At 63.6% G+C, this 20,123-nt stretch overlaps 1 protein-coding gene across 1 annotated transcript; it reads right to left on the reverse strand.

The window, feature by feature from the left end:
- Window positions 1-1,960: 1,960 nt before the first annotated feature.
- On the reverse strand, window positions 1,961-15,931 carry EFNA2 (ephrin A2). The gene is made up of 4 exons (XM_045863473.2): window positions 15,668-15,931; window positions 6,383-6,696; window positions 4,067-4,132; window positions 1,961-3,282 (listed from the first exon to the last, which is right to left on the reverse strand). Exons 1-4 carry the CDS (start codon window positions 15,808-15,810, stop codon window positions 3,161-3,163), a joined length of 645 nt encoding a protein of 214 aa, XP_045719429.1. The 5' UTR covers window positions 15,811-15,931; the 3' UTR covers window positions 1,961-3,160.
- Window positions 15,932-20,123: the final 4,192 nt, after the last annotated feature.

Consider the following 20,123-nt stretch of genomic DNA (forward strand, 5'->3'; position numbering starts at 1 on the left):
CTCTCCCTCTGCCCCTCTCCCCTGCTTGTGGTACACTCTTTCTCTCTCAGATAAACAAAATCTTAAAAAAAAAAACAAAAAAAAACCCACCTTTGTCTTAAAAAAGATCCTCAGGGTGCCGGGGGGCTCAGTCAGTAAAGCCTCTTCTTCCACCCAAGTAGTGATCCCAGGGGACCTGCTCAGTGGGGAGCCTGCTTGTCCCTCTCCCTCTGCCCCTTCTTCCACTCCTGCTCCTTCCCCCTCAAATAAATAGATAAAATCTTTGTTTTTTAAGATTTTATCTATTTATTTGACAGAGAGAGACACAGCGAGAGAGGGAACACAAGCAGGGGGAGTGGGAGAGGGAGAAGCAGACTCCCCGCTGATCAGGGAGCCCGATGCGGGTCTCCATCCCAGGACCCTGGGACCATGACCTGAGCCGAAGGCAGAGGCTTCACCAACTGAGCCACCCAGGTGCCCCCCTTTTTTTTCAAAGTAAATAGATAAAATCTTTTTAAAAATCCTTATAATAGCCAGCTGGAAACACCTTAAATGTCCATAAATTGGTGAAAGGATAACGAAAATGTGATATATCCACATGTTGGAGTGTTCCTCAGCCAAGAACAGGAGCGAGGCGCCCACACGCGCGGCCCCGGGGACGGACCCCGAGCCCACGACGCTCAGGGAGGGAACCAGACACGGAAGGCCACGGGGGTGTGAGTCCACGTGGGTGACACGTTCAGAACAGGCTCATCCACGGACGGGAAGGGGGCTCGTGGGGGCCGGGGGGCGGGCCGGGGGGTGGGGCAAAGGTGGGGGTGACATGACGGGGACGGGGTTGCCTTTGGGGATGGTGAGAATTCTGGAATCAGATAGTGGAGCTGGTTGTGCAACCCTGTGAATGTACTAACATTTTAAATGGATGGATGGTGTGGTATGTGAGTTATATCTCAGTAACTTTTTTTTAATAAGAAAATTAAAGTCAGTTGCTAGGATTCCGCCCCATGGTCCCTGTGTAGTCGTCCCTCCCCTGTGGCAAGGGGTCTTGGGAAAGCAGCCTCAGGGAGTCCTCCTCCCTCTCTGAGCTTCGGGGTCCTCACTGTGGAATGGGGGATCCTTAGGGCCTCCATGGTGCTCAGCACATCCGCGGGGTGTCCATCGTCCATCCCGCGACACTGGGCAGGGCGGGCGGGGTGCACACAGGGATCTTTGTGCTGCTCACTGGGTTCATTAAGAGGCAGTCCCTGTCGCTGGGCCCCGCTCGGCTGAATTAATTAGCCGAGAGCCTTCCCTCCCTGCTAATTGTGCCCAAGAGGATGCGGTCCTGGCAGGTGGTACCAAGGGGACAAGCAGCTGAGAGGACCCCCGTCCACTGGCCCTGCTGGGTGGCCCCCAACCTCCCTGTGTCCCTATCTGGGGCAAGGCTGCGGTGAAGGCCCCTGGGACCCCACAGCCCCCAACACATGCCGTTTGCAAAGCCATAAAGGGATTAAGAGGCAACAGACAGACCCCTACCCTGGCCTGGGCAGTTAGGGAAACTGAGTCACACAGCAGCAGAGCTCGGAGACCTAGAGGTCAGAGAATGTGGTTGGATCCTGAAAGAGCCATGATGGAATCTGAACCCCAGCATGGAGGAGGGAGCAGGGGGCCTTGATCAGCCCTGGGGTCCTGGCTTCCGACTTGTTCCTGCTGAGTTCACAGTCTCTTCCCTCCCTCCTCCCAGCTGCCCCAGGGGGGAGAGGGGGCTTATTCCCATTTCTCAGGGGGGGGAACTGAGGGCCAAGGAGGGCAATGAAGGACAGCGCCCCGTAAAATGCTCATCCCAGGGCCTGGCCTCCAAACCGCCCAAGAACCCATCATGATTGACCCCAGATGCTCCTCGAAGACACCCCTCCCCAGGGGAGTCCAGCCACAACTCCAAAGTTGCAGTCCATGTGCCCCTCCAATTGGGGTCAGTGGGCCCAAACACACATGCACACCCTTGAGGTTTATGCTCGTTTTATTATAAAAAAATACAGAATCCAAAGTTGATCGCAACGGAGGGGGAAGCCCGCGCTGCCCTACGAAAGCCCCCCCGGCGTGCCTGAGCCTCATGGTGGCCGCACGACATATACGTATATATAATATATAGAAAACACAGATCAGGAAAGGCGGGTAGAAATATGAAATCCATATAAATGCTGTTTGCTTCTTTAAAATGTCAGGGGGATGTCTTTTTCTGGGGGTGGCCCCCACATTCTGCTTTGTCCTGTTTTCTCTTATAAACGTCATTAGGTCCTAGGGTAGGGGGAGGGGCTCCGACAGACAATCCAGCTTATTGCGAAGTGTGGCTTCTACTCTAAAAAGTCCCCCCACCCCCCCACCCCCGCCAAAAAAAAAAGTGCCCGTCTCCCAAGAAGGGGTGAGAAAAAAGAAACTTTCCAGGACGTCCTTAGGCATACAGTAAAAATAAATCACAGTATATACTTGCTGGCTCTATTTACAGAAATGTCATGTCTTCTTGGCCTCGAGGGTGATCAGGTGAGGCTGGGGGGAGGGGGGCAAGCAGTTCTAAGACTCGGGGGGCTGTGACTCTGAAGGGGCCCCCCGGTGAAACATCCTGGATTTCCACTCTGGGAAAGGATCACCAGGAGCAAGGAGGGTAGGGCAGGGCACAAGGGTCTGAGGCGGGCTCCGATTCCTGGACCCGGGCCTGGGGGGCACTTGTCACTCACCCTTCCGTCTCAGACCGGCCTGTCCCAAGGGTGCGTGGGAGGTCCAGGGTGGGCTCCAGCCCGGACCCAACAAATGGAGTGACCAGACCAGGGGTCTCCTGATGCCCATGCCCCAGGGGGCCATACGCCCCCCCACCCCCTGCCCCGCCCCACCCATTCTGTTTCCTTCCGAAAGTCACTGGCAACAGCAAGGAATAAATTAAATTAAAAACTCAAGTCTTTCTGATTCTGCCATAAAAGAAAAACACTGCTGAGAGGTTCTTGGGTTCTCCAGAACTCTAGAAGAGCTGACCTGGCCAGGGTCTGGCCAGCTACCCGGCCTCTCGGGCCTCGGGGTCCTCAGCCACACACCCCCAGGACTGGCCCTGGGGCGATGGACGGCCCCCTGCCTGGCAGGGGCAGCACCAGTCGTGGGAGAATTGGAGTCTCTATCCAGTCTCTAGGCGGGGCATCCAGGTGGGCTGGGACTAGGAGCCCAGGAGCGTCCACAGCACAGGGACAGTGCTGAGGACGAGCCGACAGCTGCCCAAGCCGCTGCATGAGTTATTGCTGGTGAAGATGGGCTCAGGGGCCTCGTACAGGGTCTCGTCTGGGGGGACACGGAGACAGAATGGTCATCAGGTGGCCCCAACCCCCCTCACCCCCTCCCTAACCATCTGCACCCCCACACCCTCATTCGGCTTCCTGGAGCTTATCAACCTCAGCCGCACCTCAGCTGGGACATTTCTGACCATCTTCACTGGGGCTGGGCCTCCTGTGCAGAGCATGACAAACAGCAGGTGCCCCGGCATGTGTGCCTGGCACCTGGGTGAGGTCACAAGGGGCTGCGGAGACCCCCTTTTCTTTGGATGTGGCTATGATGTTTCAAGAGCTCAGGACACGGGCCCTTAGGTCTATCTCGGGAACTTTCCTGATGCTCACTCTTGGATGAAAGGGGGCTATGGCCTCAGCACAGGGCCGGGTCCTGCACTTCACCTTCACTCTTAAATGTCTGGAATGTTGGGCGCCTGGGTGGCTCAGTTGTTGAGCAACTGCCTTCGGCTCAGGTCATGGTCCCAGGGTCCTGGGATCGAGTCCCACATCGGGCTCCCTGCTCCGCGGGAAGCCTGCTTCTCCCTCTCCCACTCCCCCTTGCTTGTGTTCCCTCTCTCACTGTGTCTCTCTCTGTCAATAAATAAATAAAATCTTAAAAAAAAAATGTCTGAAATGTTGTCCTCATTTACAGATGGGGAAACGGAGGCTCGGGGCAGGGGCTGCCCCAGCCATGGCTGAGGTCGTGGGACTCCCAGGGCTGTGGTCTGAGAACTCCGCTCTGCTGACCACTGAGTGGTTCTGTGGGTTCAGGACACAGGGGTGGCGCCCTGAGCACTTACTAGTCGGCCGAACATAGACCTTCAGCCTCAGGCAGGGTCGGTCCACAACATTGGGTGGCGTGGCAGCTGGAAGAGAGGGGGATGGGGATTGGCGGAGTAGGGGGCTGTCAGTGCCAGAGACCTCCTGGGGCTATATCGCCTTCCCCGCACTGGTAACTCAACCCTGGACCAAGGCTATGGGAGTTTCCATCCATAAAACTCCTAATCACACATCAAAGCCCCAGACACAATGCCCTCTATTTCCCAGAAGTCCTCCTGCACACTCCCCCTGCCCCTCCCTTTGCTGAACCCTGACCCCAGAGAATGGGGGTGTCTGCCTGGTTCCATCTCACCCCAAGGCAACACAGGGCAAGGTTCAAAGGTGATAAACAAAAATACGGTTGTTTTGAATGGATCAGCAAAAAAATCACTATAACCAAATGATTGATCTGGGACCAATACCTGCTCTCTGGTGCCTGTGGGCAAGTCACCCTCTATCTGGGCCTCATCTGTCACACAGTAAGGGCTTTGGAAATGATGTCCTCCATCTGGGAGCCAACAGAAGCCAGTAACCCCTGGGAGAGAGGCTGCTTCCCCACCTCCCCCGGAAAGACACCCACCCTGCTGGAGGCCACAGGGAGGCAGAAGCACATTCGGTCCTCATGCCTAAAATCCCCCCATTATTGCTCCCTGCTTCTTGGCCCACATGGCAAGCACCCTGCAGGGGACGGGGGTGGTAGAGCAGCACCAGCAATGAGTCATGAGGGAAGGGGACTTGGGGCGCAGGACAGGGAGGGGAAGGAGGCCTGGAGGCCGGTGGGGGCCAGTGGGGTTCCACATACGTGAAGCCCGTTCACGCACATGGAAATAGCCCGGACCGCCTGTCCTCACGCTGGCTGCCCCCTCTGCCCACCCCCCCCCAAAAGCCCCTCACGCCAGGAGATGAAGATAAAAAAGCACGAAATAAAAATAACATTCGTCATAAAGACAGGACGGGTAAGTACAATAATTATCTTTACGAAACTCCCGTCCTGGAAAGAAAAAATGTAATTTTTCTTATATTACGAGGACTTAATTTAAACACCTTCTTCCCCCTTCCTCCACCCGTTTCTTCCTTGAATTAAAAGGAAAAAATCCAAATAGAGCAGAAAGGAAGAATGGGGCCTTCTCAGTTTAATCTGACGCAGCAGGAACGAGGGGGGCGAGGGGCTGCCTCTCCCACAGCCCCGGGGGGCAGAGCCCCGCTCCCCACCTGGCTCCCTAGAGGCCCCCAAGATGCTGAGGAATGGGGATCCCCACGATCCCTCAGTGCTTCAGTGCCTCTGAAGAGGCATCCGCCCAATGACAAGTTGGGCTCCCAGAGGTCCCCGTGTTGGTGGGGGGCAATGCCCAGACTCCCAGGTTCCTGGCTAAGGTTCATGGAGAGTAAAGAACCGCCAAGACCACAGCAAGATCCGGTCTCGAACCCAGGCCCAGCTCTGCTGTGCTCCTGCCTCCCCAGACCCTGCCATCAGTACTTTATGGGGAGGAACCCGGAGGCCCTTTGGGACCCCCCTGATGCGCAGCAGAGCCGGGGGCAGCCTACCCTCAGCCTGGCCCAGCGTGGGGTTTTGCGTGCCTGAGTGTCCCCAAGCCTTGAAAAGCAGCTTCCACGGTCCCTGGGGAATCTTGGGCCAGGTGGGCCTGATGGGGGGAGACTGGGGAGGGGAGGATGCTGGGGGAGGGCCTGGGAGACCCCTGCCCGAGCCAGGGTGTGATGGGCAGAACACAGGCTCTGCCCTCCCTCCTGGCTTTGACCATGCTCCCCTCCCCCACCAGACTCCCTATGCCTGTTTCCCTCCTCACTGCAATGGTGGGGGCACCCCTGGTCTAAGTATGGAACAAGCTGATGGTGGGGCCATCCGTTCCCCCAACCCAGAGGCCCAGTGGCCTGATCCAGAAACTGAGATCGCAGAAGGGAAGCTGTGGGTTTGGACTCTCAACTCCGCTCTGAGCCTCAGTTTCCCCATTTGCAAAATGGGGGCTCTTGAGAGTGAGGCCTCTGGGGCTTGCTGGAAGGATGATACCATTCAAGAGCTTGACCCCAGGGAGACAAAGGCCGGGGCAGGATGAGGGGGGCCCAGGAGTACAGTCCAGCCCAGACCCCATCTCCCCATACCCAGCCTCCGCCTCCAGCACCAGCACACATGCCCCCGCTCTCCCCCACCAGCCCCGGCGCCCCCGGCCCCCGCAGCCCCCTCCGCTGGCCCCCTCCGCCCGTGTCCCCACCTCCCTTCCCGCGACCTCTCCTCCCCGCCCCCCCCGCCCCCGGCCCCCGGGGGCCCCCCGCGCACTCACAGATGTAGTAGTACGCGTGGCCGGGGCGGAACTCGAAGCCCAGGGAGAAGGGCGTGAAGAGCTGGAACTTCTCGGAGAACTTGAGCGGCCCCCCGGGCGCCGCGGGCCGGTTGCACTCCCAGCGCCTGAAGCCCCGCTGCCGGTGGTCGCAGGAGGCGTGGCCCTCGCCGTTGACCATGTAGAGCACGTAGCGCTCCATGCGCTCGGCCGGCGGCAGCGGCGCCCCGTAGTGCGGGCAGTAGATGTCCAGGTAGTCGTTGATGCTCACCTCTACCGTGTAGCCCCCGCCGTCGTCCGCCGCGCCCGCGTGGAACCTGCGGCCCGGCGGTCCGCGCGTGGGGGGGGCCGGTCGGGGGGGGAGGGAGGCAGGAGGGGGGGCTGGGTCAGTGCAGGGGGCGGGGGCTGGGGGGCCGGGGGGGCCGGGAGAACGGGGGACAAGTTCCAGGGCGCGAGCCCACGTGCCCGCCTCGCACCCCGCACCGCACCCCCTCCACTCCAGGCCGCCGCGGGCGCCCTGCGCCTCCCGCCCACAAGCAGGTGGGGGTTGGGGGAGGAGGGGCGGTCGCCAGGCATTCTGGGTAACCGCAGGCCCCCAAGCAGGTGTCGCGCGACTGGGACCCCCTCTCCCTTGCGCAGGCCGGACATCTGGGCCCTTCTGTGGCAAGCAGGCTGTGCGCCCATTATCAAGGCCCTCTCCGGAAAAACGCTATTGCTTGACTGCATGTCCCCTCCTCCAGGCAGCACCCCATGCTGCCCCCCACGTGCAGCCCCCGTAGCTTTCCTTCTGTAGATCTGCCTGCCAAGAAGGTACAGGGTGGTGTGGGGACACAGGCTGGGTGTTTGGGGCCCCCCGGGGCTAGTTCTGACCCCTCTCCTAGCCTCAGTGTCCCTGCGGGGGGGCAGGGCTTGGCGTGAAGGCCTCCCCAGACCAGCTCAGAGTTGCTCTGGGCTGGACCCCCAGCCTCAACTCCTTCAGTCCCCTGTGACCCTAGCAAGTCCAGGATCCTCCCTCCAGAGCCTCTAGAATTTGGCAACTGCCCCCTCCAACCTCTTGGTCACCCCCTCAGGTTCCCCCAGTCCCGACACCTCTGCCCCTCAGCCCTGCTTCCCAGCCTTTGCCCTGGAGGTTGCACCTGCCATGCAGCCTACACCCCTTCCTTGGGGAGCCACGGCCTCCCCCAGACCCAGCCTCATCTGGCGAGGAGGGAGGTCGGCTGGGAGAGGGACAGGCGGCTCCCCCCACCAGCACTGCCTCAGGCTAGAGGGCCAGGAGGCCTTAGATCTCCCGGGCATGGTCCCCTGGGTCCCTGTCATGTGAGGTGGGACAAGGGGGCCTCCGGAGAGGAGCTTATTAGCAGATAAAAGGCCCGAGCAGGGGAGGGTTGGGAGCAGGCTCCCCAGGCTGCCCCTTCTCCCTCTCTATACACGCTTGGAAGCTGAGCCCCAGGGAGGGTCCACGGCAGGGAGGGCCCCGGCTCCTTGGATCCCAGCGTGGCCATGCCATGCCTCTGTGCCCACTGTCAGCCGCGCCAGTCCGAGGGAACGGCGGTGTGGACCCCATGCTGGGCGTACTGACCGGCACAGCGGGCACCTGAAGGGGCGGCTGGATTATCAGATGGCGTCAGTGGGCCTCCCTGTGGCCCCTGAGGCTCTGCACCAGGTCAGGGAGAGGGCTCCTGGGGCTCCAGAGGTGGGAGTGAGGCAAGCAGGAGACCTTGCTCGCTTGTGCCTCAGTTTCCCAGTCTGACACGAGAGATTTCGTGATTTCAAGCCTGTGGCTGAGACGGAGGCGCCAAGAATTCCTGGTCAGAGCGTCGGAGGGAGCAGATTCACCAGCAACCCCTTCCCTGCTCGTGGGCTTGTCCAGGAATGGGGAGCTCAGCCCACCCCCACAGAGGTGGGATGGTGTTTACAGATTCAGTGTGTAAAGCAAAGAGACTCCGGAAGTGGGGTCAGATGGGGCAGCAGAGAGTTCCGTGTTCAGACACAAGTCTGCACCCAGCTAGGTCTCGTGGTTCATTCTCAAAGCCTCAGTTTCCAGCTCTGCACAGCGAGGCCATACAGAGGCTGACGGGGGATCTCCAAGCATGTACACAGTAGGCCCTGCCCAGAGGCAGGGCAGCCCTGGGACAGGGTCAGGCAGCGACGCTGCCCGCCCCTGGGGCTGCCCCTCAGCTGGCCAAGCAGGAGTGTCTTGCAGACTGGCTGTGTTCTCCAGCCGCTTGGGCGAGATCGATGCAAAAGCCACTTCAGGCTTTTTCAAAAGTAATTTTTGCTCCTTCCCAGCCCATTGAAAGCCCCATTGATCAGCCAATCGATGACAGCCATGGCCAAGCGCTTGCCAGGACTACCCATGCCCAGCCCTGCAGGGGAGGTGGAGATAGGGAAATCACGGGGTTGGTGGGGAGGGGGAGGAGGGGGGCGCGCGACAGGGAGTGTAGGGCCAAGCTGAAGGTGATGACGTCCTGGCCCTGGCCCCCTCTGGTCCTCAGTTTCCCCTCTCATCCCTGGCATGATGCAGGGGATACACACTCAGCTTGAAAGAGGAGAGCCTAGCTCTCTGCAGGGCCTTTCTCAAGACGAATGGACTCTGGAGAGTGGGGCTGCCGAAGCATCACCAGCTCTCCCCACACCGCCCCTGCCTGTGCTTCTCCCAGGATGTCTGCCTTCCTCCCCTGCATCGGACCAACATCATTCTCCCCTCCCGTTTCATCTTCCAAAAAACGTCCGAAACCGAGGCTGCTTTGCTTGTTCAGCGGCTGGATGCGTGGGCCCCTCCAGGCAGGCCAGGCTCCTGGCCTCCCAAAATCCAGGGCTCACTTTCCTGAATGTAAATCAGACCTTGTGATCCACTGGCTCAAAGCTCCCCATCGCTCAGAATAAAACCCACAGTCCTCCCAGGTCATGAGGCCCAAAGGCCCCACTGTCCGCACCCTGGTTGCCCTGTGCTTGCTCCCAGCTCACTCCCTTCTAGCCACACCTGCCTTCCTGCTGCTCTTGTTCCAACCCCAGGGCCTTTGCACATGCTCTCCCCACTGCCTGGCACCCGCCACTTGCACCTCATCCCGTATCTCGTTCAACATCATCATACTTTTCCCTTTACATAGTCTGCTGTCTGCTCTCCTGGACCATGGGGGTCCACCTCCTCCTCACCCCTTCCCTCGCTGCCAGCACAGGCCCAAAGACTCAAGGTCTTTGAGCTGCTGGAGTCCTAGGAAGCAAACAGAGGCCCACAGTGGGGCGAGGACCCCAGGCAGATGGGTCCTAGAGGCACCCCCACCCAAGCTCTGGCGGCCTAAGTGGACCATTTTTTCCCCTCCCCGGCTCTAAAATAGCGATGGGCTTGCTGCGTTGGCATTCCCAGTTCCAAGTTGGCGGGCAAACCAGGGGCGGGCGCCTGGCCCCTGCTCAGGGTGGCGCCTGTGCGGGGGAGGGGCCCAACCCCAAAACCAAGCCGGTGCAAGCAAGACAAAGCTTGCATTTTCTCTCATCATCGTGCGGAAGCATGATGTGCAAATGCTCCATGGGAGCCGCAGATAGAGACAGCAATTCTCACTAAGGGGTTAATGACTGACTTGGGATGGGTTCCCAGACAGAGAGCTCCTGAGGCTTTCAGACGTACACCCATCCCCCTCCCCTGCCACACCTTCGCCCCTGCTCCTGTTCACCCTGCCAGGCTGCCTGCCAGTGTGCACTCCTCCAGGCAGCCCTCCCAGCCCCTGATGGACCCAACCCTGCCCTCCACCCTCCCCCACCCTGCCAACCGCGGGCCTGCAGCTAATTAGTTTCAATCGGGCCATTGTCAAGTCATTAGACGCTAATAGCAAAGCAACTAATTAGGAGTCTCACCCAAAATGGGGGTGGGGGCGGGAGGGCTGTGCCGCCTCCCCAGACCAGAAACTGAGGCAGGGGTGAGGCGGGCAGCACACCAAGGCCCTGTGCACCCCTGTGGCACTCGGGACCATCTTCCTGGTCTGAACCCAATCCCGGCTCACAGCGAAGGGGCCGACAGATGCCCGTATCAAGATCCCAGCAAAGAACAGGCCCAGGCCAGCCCTAAGAGGGCAGCAGGGGCCCGAGGCCCAGGCTGGGGGCAGGGCCAGACCCTCCCCCTCCCAGGGGGGCCCCCAAGACCTCAGCACCCACCCCTAGCTTTCTGAGGGGTCAGGAAGACATCTCCCCCATCTGAGACCTGGCCACCTTTCTCCTAGAGCTGGGGAGCTGGGCGGGGCCTCCAAAAACGGGCCCCAAGGGGGTGCAGGGTCAGCCTGCGTCAGGATGAGCATGGCCTCCTGTGTGCAGGGGACAACCTGAAGCAAGAGGTAAAAACAATGAGGCAGGGTGGGCACAAAAAGTGGGGGCGGGGGGCCACAGGGTCAGCCCCACCTCTGGGCCTCGGTCTCAGGTAGGCCGGGGCCCGGGTGCATGCAGGTCTCGGACACCCCCTGCCCCCCAAGGTGCTCCTTAGCCAGCTGCAGACACGGCTGCCTCTAGGAGCGGGGGGACATCCGATGGGGCCTGAATTCCCCGTGGCCATGGATGAGTCACTCCCCCCTCCCCCCAGCCCCTGCCCAGCGCCGGGAGGTGGACGCATAGCGGGGTGGGCAGGTCACACAGGGTGCAGGGCTGCGGCGGGGGACAGTTGAGGGGACGGCCGGGCTCACGTGGTGGACGGAGCCCCTCGAAGCCATGGTCCCCAGGTCCGGCAGGCGGCTGAGCCCTCTGACCCGTCGGGCAAGACAGTCTGCATGGGGGCGAGACCCCGGCCAGGGCCGGCCCGCCAGAGTTCAGAGTCTGGCCAAGGTTAAGACCTGGCCAGCATCTGTGCTGGGCACATCTGGCTTTCCGCTGTGTGGAGGCACAAAGGTGGCTGTCCCCTTCCCCGGCACGGCAGCCGGTGGGGGGGACACGGCCAAGCCCTCCCTCTGGGCCCACCTCCAAAAGAGAAACCCCCCCCCAGAGCCACACCACGGGGCAAGGCTGGCTGTGTCCCCGCTTCCTGAGGAAGGCAGAAGGGCCATGGGGGTTGTCATGGGGAAAACACGGGCCTGGCTTAGGGGTTGCGGGCCGGGCCCTCGGAAACACTGCCTCCCAGACCGCCATTAATGCACCTGCCGTCCCAAGAGCAACCTCCACCCGTGGTCCTGAGGACCCTGCCGGGGGGCCCGGGGTCTGCGCCCCCAGGCAGGCGGAGGCCAAGAGCCGCTGCAGATACAGTCAGTCCGGGGCCTCGGCCACCAAGCCTCGGTCTTCATCTGCACGTGGACGCTGCCCAGGGCAGTCCACGGTGGGGAGGGACAGAGGCTGGGGACAGGGAGGACTCCCCCGCCCGTCAGAACCCCAGCTTCAGGCCTGGACAGACGTTGCCCGGCCCCCGGCAGCTGGGGTGCCTCAGCGCTGTGCCCCCATCCCACACCCCATCGTGCACCGCTGCCCCTCACCCTGCTCTTGGGGGTCATGGTCCCTGTCAGTGCGAACGTGGGGCCCAGCCCCAGAGGCCCCCCATTTTTGCCCACAGGAGCTGCCTGGGTTTCCCTCTGAGCTCCAGGGGTCACGGCTGCCGCTTGCCCAGCCACACAGGCCTTGCTCCGTGAGCTGCATGGCCCCACTCCACGGGGGTCGTGCCCAGGTTTCTCGGGCTCCCCACAGCATCCCCGGGCCCCGCCCTCCGGCCCCGAGGCCCCAGACCCATGGGGCCTCGCTCTCCAAGCCCTGAAAACCAGACATGCTACCCTCTCTCGAACAAAACAAAAAACCCTCATACAGCAAAATACGGCATCGCCCAGTCAAAGCCGTTTCTCCCCAGAGGCCCAGGCGAGGCTGCAGGGCCATGGGGCCCAGAGATGCCCGGCACCTCCGCCGTGGGGAAGATGCTTCTCGAGTCGCCATGTTCCTATCCGCACCCCCCCAACGCAGAAGCACACGAAACCCCGTTCAAGGGCACACGAGCCCCACGTGAGGGCAGGCGGCTGAAGCCCGGCCTGCCTGGGTAGGGTGGGCTCCGAGCCCCGAGCCCAGCCCGCATCAGCGCCTCTGCGGCCACTCGGGCGGCAGGTCTCCAATCGGGTGGAGGACTCTTGGGGGCGGCGGGCGCCCTGCGTGGGGCCAGCTCTGGACCTCGATGGCTCCTCTGCACCACGGGAGGCGCAGGGCCCCCGGGACCGATGCACGTCCCCCTGGCGAGGACCCAGCCAGCTCCAGGAGGGGACAGAGGAGGAACCACGGGGCGCACGGGGGCAGCAAGCCGTGCCGCCATCCGTGTGGACGGTCTGCCGCCTCCGCGGAGGCTCTGGGACAGCCAGGGCCGGGCCGCACACGCAGACACACACGTGCACTCCACTCCCAGATACGCTAAAGACACATGTGTGCGCCCCCCGGACGGCCCCGTGCTCCCTCTGCACAAATATGCACACGCAGAGACGCACGTGCGCCCCCAGACACCACGTACGTTCCCCACACAGACACACTGTGCAAACACGCCAGAGCCAGGGCCCCGTGCACACGGAGCACACGCATCACCCCGCCACACGGATCCGAGCGGGCACCGCACACACACCGCACCTCCGGGGGCCCCCAGCACCCCCGCGTGTCCCGGACAAAAACCCGAAGCTCCACAGGGACACACGGCCGGAGGCGGAGGGGCGCACCCAAAGCTTCCCTGCTCAGCGGCACACAGCCCTGCCAGAGGGCGGCTGGCCCAGGACCCCCAGCCTGGACACCGAGCGGCCGGCCCCGGGGCGACCAGGTGGGGGCCAGCCGGACAGACGGCCGAGAGCCGGCCTGTGCGGGAGCGGGGCCTGGTGGCTGGACCGGACCGCAGGGCCCCGCCCTACCACGGCGGCGACGGTGGGTGCTGGGCTCCCTCGGCAGCGCCCGCCCGCCGTCAGAGAGCGGGGAGAGCACTGCGCAGCGGGAGAGTCATTGGGCCACAGAGCCGCATACTCAGTGCCTTGGTGCAGGTGCGAGGCCGCCGGGCGCGAGTGTCTGCGCCTGTCCCCGCTCCCCCTTGGAGTACATCCGTCGCTCAGCTCCCCCGCTGACCGCCCGTCCCCCCCTCCAGTGTGCCCAGCCCTCGCTCTGACCCCCTCCTTGCCGGCCTTTTGTGCGTGCCCCTCTCTCCCGGGCACGGCCCCCCTGCCCTTGCGCTTCCCCATCTCCACCTGCCACCACCGCTGATCTGTTACTAACCCAACCAGGCCCGGGTCTCGTGTCCTGCCCGTGGGACTGCCTCCCGCGTCAGGCCTGCTCGCTGACCCTGCACCTCCACCCCAGGCCGCTGTCCCCGGGACCGGCACTTTTGGGAAATCGCCATTCCTGGCTGCCCGTGGACCTGAGGCCCAACACCACCCTTCCTCCCGTGTCCAGCACACACCCTGTCCCCCGGCCCGGGTTCCAGGCCAGCCACCCCGGGATGGCAAACCTCCTGGGGGGTCCCTAGGCCACCGAGGCCTTCGGTCAGCTGGTCAGAACAGGGCTGTCAGCTTGGCAACAGGAGGTGTCCAAGCGGCCGGCCAGAGCCAGGCACCGGGGGCTTCCTCCCTCCCCCAGCCGGGGTCCTGCCCACAGCCCCGGGGCAGGTGGGGCCGCAGGCAGCCCCAGCCACCCCCTTCTGTCCCCATCTGAGGCTCCCCATGTGTTTGGGGTTTGCTAGAACAAAGGACAGGCTATGCCTGGGACGGAGATTCCAAAGCTGAAACCAAAAACTTGGGCCAGGAAAGCCCTGCCCGCTGCCCCCCAACTCGCTGGCCCCCCCGCCCGCAGCACCCCCTGCTCGCTGGGCCCCCTGCATGCTGGGCATCCCCCCGCCCACTGGGCCCCCCCACCCAGTGGGGGGCCCCCCATGCCCGCTGGGCTCCCCCGCTCAGCCGCAGGGAAGAGCCCTTAATCAAACCCACATGTGACCGGCAGGGCAGGCGGCTCAGGGAACCCGCTCCGCAGTGGCCTGGCTGTCCCTCTGCAGCCCGGGGTCTCTGCCCTCCGCCCCAGGGCCCAACCCCACAGCTGGGCAACTAAGGGGGTGTCTGGGTGCGCTCCCTGCCCCCTGCGGCAGGACACTGGCTACCCTTGTCCCAGAGTCTGCCTCAAAAACAGCCCTTTATGCAACTTTCTGCCCGAGGATGCAGGACGCCAGGGGACAGTATCGGGATGGCAGGGGACAGTGGGCTCTGGAGGGTGTCTGGGCCGGCACTTGACACAGAGGGAAAGTGACCAGTGGCAGAGGGACAGGAAGCGGGGAGGCTGGCCTCCCTGACTCCGATGCTCAGCCCAGCCAGCCCTGGGAACACGGTGTGACCGGGAGTGCTGGGACTGACCCCAAAGCCATAGGCGCTCCGAGCCCCATCTCCCATGGGACCTCCAGCCCACTCCAGCCTTCGAGAGCCAGAGATGGCCCAGAGGCTTCTGCCGATGTCCAGGACATGGTCAATCACCAGCAAACTTTTCCCACACCGATTAACAGGGACTTCTGCTGCCCCCAAATTGCACTTAGCACTAGACGCCGAGGAGGATGTGCGGACAGGCAGGACACCTCGGCCAACCGCAGCAGGCTGGGCACGAGGCCACCTGGGTCCCCACCCCAGCTCGGCACCCCTCACCGTGACCTTGAGCCAGCCACTCAGCCATCCTGTGCCTCGGTTTCCCCATCAGCGCCAGGAGGACGTGAGAGGTGCTACCGGGTCAAGACTCCCAGGACTGCCGCCCCAAACCCCTCAGTGCCTCAGTCTCCCCATCTCTACAAAGCTAGGACCGGGTACCCCCTGGAGTGAAGGCAGTTATGGGCCGGTCGGGAGGAATATATTAACTTCCCCAAGTTCATGTGGGGACCCAGCGGCAGGACGCACCCAGGGTGCCCTTGCCCTGGGGGCCACGGTCCCCCACCTGGCACGGTTCAGCGACAAGGTTCCCCGGGGATCTCCACGAACTCCGATGCTGGCAGGGGTCCCCGGAGAGGCCCCAGGATGGGGGACCCCCAAGTCCGGGGAAGGCACTCAGGCTGCGCAGCTCCTGAGGGTGCCGGAGGGGGTCCCCCAACTCCGGGGGCCAGCGGCGCTCGGGGCACACAGGGCGTCCAGTGGGGCGCCCTGGGAGGGGGCGGCTGGTGGAGGATGCACGCGGAGCGGGAGTCCCCCGAACTCCAGGGCGCCGGAACTCCCCGGGGGCTCCCGCGGGACCCGGCGCCCCCGCTGCCGAGGCGGAGCGCGCGGGGGCCGTCCCCGAGCTGGGGCGGGGGCGGGGGCGGGGGCGGGGGGCGGCCGGCGCCGCGTCCCCGCGCGCCGCCGCGCTCACCTGGGGTTGCTGCGGTTCCAGTAGACGGCGTAGCGGTCCGAGTTGGCGCGGGCGGCGTCCTGGGCGCGCGCGAAGGGCGGCGGCGGCGGCAGCGGCAGCAGCAGGAGGAGCAGCGGCAGCAGCGGGCGCGGCGAGGGCGCCATGGCCCCGGTCCGGCCGCCCCGCGCTCGCCTGGCCGCCGCCTGCCAGCCGTCTCCGCCTCCTCCGCCGCCGCCGCCGCCGCCGAGCGGGCGGGCGGGAGGAGGGCGCGCCGGCGCTTGGAGATCCGCGCCGCCCCCGCCGGGGCGCGCGCGACCTCGGGCGCCGAGAAGGCAGGCGGCGGCGGCGGCGGCGGGCGGGGCGCCGGCCCGGCCGCGCGGAGTCTGGCAGCGCGGGCCGCGGCCGCCGCCGCAGCCGCCGGGGAGGGGCCGGAGCTCCGGCCTTTGTCCCGCCCGAGCGCCGGGAGGGCCGCGGGCGCCCCCTCCTGCCGCGCCCCGGCCACGCGGGGGGCTGGGCGAGGGGCTCCTGCCTCCACGGCGCCCGCCACCCGGGCCAGACCGCGCCAGGCTCGTCCCCGGTGGGGCTGTCTGCTGCGGGCATCGCCGGGGTCCTGCCCCGGAGACGCCGGACTTGGCGGGGCCTCGCGCCCCCCCCATTATCACGCTCACTAGGGCCTGGCCAGGGTCCCTGAGTTCCTGACCGTCGGGCCACCAAGGCCGTCTGCAGGGCCAGGAGAGGACCAGGAGGCACAGAGATGACTCACCCCATCGCCCCTCGTCATTCAGACCTAGACCCCAAATCCTACACCAGGCTAAGCTAACTCCCTGCCTCCCTGCCCCACCAAAGTCCAAAGTTCCGGGCCACTAGTACCTCCCTGGGGGATCCCAGGGCCATCACTTCTCCTCTTTTGGCCTCTGTTTCCCCTTCAGCGAAATGGAACCAGAGTCCCTACTTCTCAGCTCCTAAGGGTGCTGGGCGAGTAACAGGGGCCGGATACATGTAGTCTATCTGCGCTGCTCAAGTGGGGGCCAAGCCGCCTGGTGTAGGATGCAGGCCAATGGCAGATTAAGTCAACACACAGGCGAAGTCTGATGGGGGAGGGAGGGCATTTGGGCAGAGGGCACAGCTTAAGCAAAGGCCCAGAGAGCCCGACCTGTTCAGGAAACTCAAAGTCATCACTCCTGGGGAGCTGACTGCAGGCAAGCAACTGGGCAAGGCCTGTCCCTCCACACCACAGCCTCTCGTCTGTCGAGGTACTCTGTCACCAAGTGCTGGCTGGAAAGTGCCGGGGGCGCCCAGCCAGGTCCTGCCTCTCTGGGTTTGTTTCACAGGCCCAGGCCTGGTGAAGTGCAAGGTCCAGGAGCCAAGACCACTTGAACTAGAAGGTTCCCATGTGAGGAATTACTGCAAGTCCTTGCAGGAACCATCAGAGACCAGAGATTGGCAGATGAAGCTTCACCCCGGCAAGGTGGACAGACCCACCCCAGCCACATACCTCCAGTGTATTGTCGGTGTACCCCACGTGTGTCCCGAGCTTCTCCCCCCCTCCCACTTCCCGACCTTTGCTCAGGCCATACCCTCTCTGAGTCCTTCCCTTTTTCTTGCCATTAAAATTCTGCTCGGGGCGCCTGGGTGGCTCAGTCATTGAGCGTCTGCCTTCTGCTCAGGTCGTGATCCCAGGGTCCTGGGATCGAGCCCTGCATCGGGCTCCCTGCTCCGCGGGAAGCCTGCTTCCCCCTCTCCCACTCCCCCTGCTTGTGTTCCCTCTCTTGCTGTGCCTCTCTCTGTCAAATAAATAAATAAAATCTTTAAACAAATAAATAAAATAAAATAAAGTCCTGCTCATCCATCAAGGCCTGTCCTTCCCTGTGCCCCCAGCACCACCACGAGGTTCTCAGTCCTCTGCCCTTTGGGGAACTCAGCCTGTCTGTTCTGGCTGTTCTGGCTTCTGGGCCTTGTCCTCTCACCTGACTACAGATGCCCAAGGGCCAGGGTTGGCCCCGGGCTCTGCAGAGGAGGGTGGGAACCTGTCCACAGCCCATGGCCAGGGCAGGCCCAGGAGGCCCAGAGAGGCCCAGAACTGGCCCCGGGTCACCTGGCAGGGCCTTCAGATAGACCCTCTGGGTACCCCTGGAGTGAGGGCCTGGGGTTCAAGCCACACAGGCCGGCTCCACCCAGGCTGCCGGGTCTGGCCCTTTGGAGAGCACCAGGGTGGTCTTTCCAAGTGGGGATCTCTTCCTGAGCACAGGTATGGAAACAGGGCCACAAGCCCAGGGCGGCCGGCATGCTTGGCCCAGTGCAGTGTCCTGCCCGACAAAGAGGGGCCTTCGGGAAGCTCGCTCCGTCCTCCAACTTGATGGGACCTCACAGTTTGGGCTGGGGTCTCTTCCATCAGACGTCAGACCCAGCAGGACTTGCACCTGCAGGGGTGAAGGGAGCTGGGCAGGGCACTGCAGGCCGAGGGGACTGCCTCAGCAAAGGCCCGGCAATGGGTCTGCTCATTTGCATGCAGGGGCCACCAAGGCAAGAGCCGCAGCCGCCACCACGGCTGCCTGAGCGGATTTGAGCTGAAGCTCTGTTTTCCTTCTGTTCTTGTCTCTCTCTCAAGGTCAGAGCCAGAGCAGGGACAGGAACAAAGGCGTGCGTCCCCCATTCAACCTCTCTGCGCCTGCTGGCCGCTCCTAGAGGAGAGGCCCTGGGGAGGGGGGGCAGGGCCACTCCCAGGCCTGGCCCCCAGGGGGGGTGGGGGCACAGGAAGAGCGGCCCAGCTGCTCCCGGGGACTCCTGCCCTGCTGGGGGCCACTGTGGGCACCTCAGAGGCCCTGTCCCCTCCCGGGGCTGGCGGCCATCCGGCCTCCAGGCGCAGCCAGCACGGGGGGTCAGCTGGGGCCAGGGGTCATTCTGGAGTAAGCTTCCTCTGGAGTCAAGAGTCAGAGATCAGGTTCCCGCTGGGGACAGGGGTCAGTCTTGGGTTCAAGGCTCAGGCAAGGTCAGAGGTCATTCAGGGTTGGCTGTCAGCCCCAGGCCCAGATCCAGAACAGGGTCTCTGATGGGGTCTGTCCCTGTCCACCCTGGTCTTGGGGGTCTGCCCCACACTCGGGGAGGGTCTTGTCCAGGCCAGGCCCAGACTTGGCTCCTAGCCTGTGTCTAGCACCCCTGACCCCCACCACCTGCTGCCAACAGCGTGAGTCTCCGTGGCTTGGGATCAGCGTCTGCGCCCTTTCGCCTTCAAAGGCTGCAGCACCAGGGAAGAAGCTGAAACCAAGCGGGAGAAGTTTCTCAAAGAATAAATCAGACCCGGTCTGCCTTCTGCTCTGGCTCCAGCGGTCGGGGCAGGGGCAAAGAGGGGGACCCCCGTCAGAGCCAGCAGAAGAGCCCCCCTCGGTTCCTGGGAAGATGCCTCGCCTTGACCACAGCCAGGGGCCAGCAGGCCGGGCCAGTCTAAGGTGCCAGCTTCCACCTGCCCGTTTCCCAGATGGGGAACTGAGGCCGGGGTGGGGCCTGTCTTGAGCGGCAGAGCAGGTCAGCCGGGAGCCAGAGACCCGGCCCCCGTCGGAGCCCAGCACGTCTGCTGCTGGTGATAATGGTGGGGAGTCGAGGTGCCGGGAGGGGCCTGGAGGGCTCTGGCCGCGGACCTGCGCACACCCCCCCGGTGCGGGGCAGGGGCCACCGGTGTGTGTGTATGCCCATGTGCACGTGTGTCCCGTGTCACGCACCGTGCCTGGGTGGGAGTGCGGGACGTGGAGGGAGGTGGGGATGCTGGAAGCCCCCCCGCGCCGTCCTCGTGCACACCCGGGCCCTGGAGCCGGCAGGCCCCGGGCGGGGCCTTTCATCTCCAGCTGACAGGCCCCTCTCCTGGCTTTTAGCCCCGGAGAACTTCCTGCTAATAGTGCAGTAACCTTGGCAGGGGCTGCCAATCACTCGGCACTTGTGGGGGCTGTGGGTGCGCGGTGACTGCTGCCGACAGGCCAAGGGCCGGGAAGCCGGCGGGGCACCCCACCCTGCCCGACTGGGGTGGGCACGCGGAGGCCGGGCTTGGCGGGGGGACATGCAGTGTGTTCCCAGCTCCGGACGCGAGAGCGCGGGGTCTCTCCTGACCTCATTAGAGTAATTAATGTGCCTTTTGAAGCTCGGAAAATCGCTCAGAGCTGTGGGAAAGGGGCTCAGATCACAGGGCGGGAGAGCTGGGGACGGTGTCTGCATGCCTGTTAAAAGCATGTCCCAGTGGGTCTGATACAGAGAGAGACGGAGAGACAGAGGAACAGACGGAAACGAAGAGCAAGTGGAAGAGGCCGTGCAAATGGAGAGATACAGACAGGCAGGCAGGCGGAGGGTCAGAGACAAGACACACGAACACTAAAACAGAGACCCACAGCGGCAACAGACGGAGCAGGGTCTGTGACATCTCCGGGCCTCCAGGGACGCTGGCTGCGCTTCTCGGACCTTCCTGCTGGACCCTCAGTGCAAGACCCTCCCA

Source organism: Mirounga angustirostris, unplaced genomic scaffold (genome assembly GCF_029215605.1).
Source record: "Mirounga angustirostris isolate CCGP_5_RB_7025 unplaced genomic scaffold, mMirAng1.0.hap1 SCAF_1, whole genome shotgun sequence".
Taxonomy (NCBI): Eukaryota; Metazoa; Chordata; class Mammalia; order Carnivora; family Phocidae; genus Mirounga; species Mirounga angustirostris.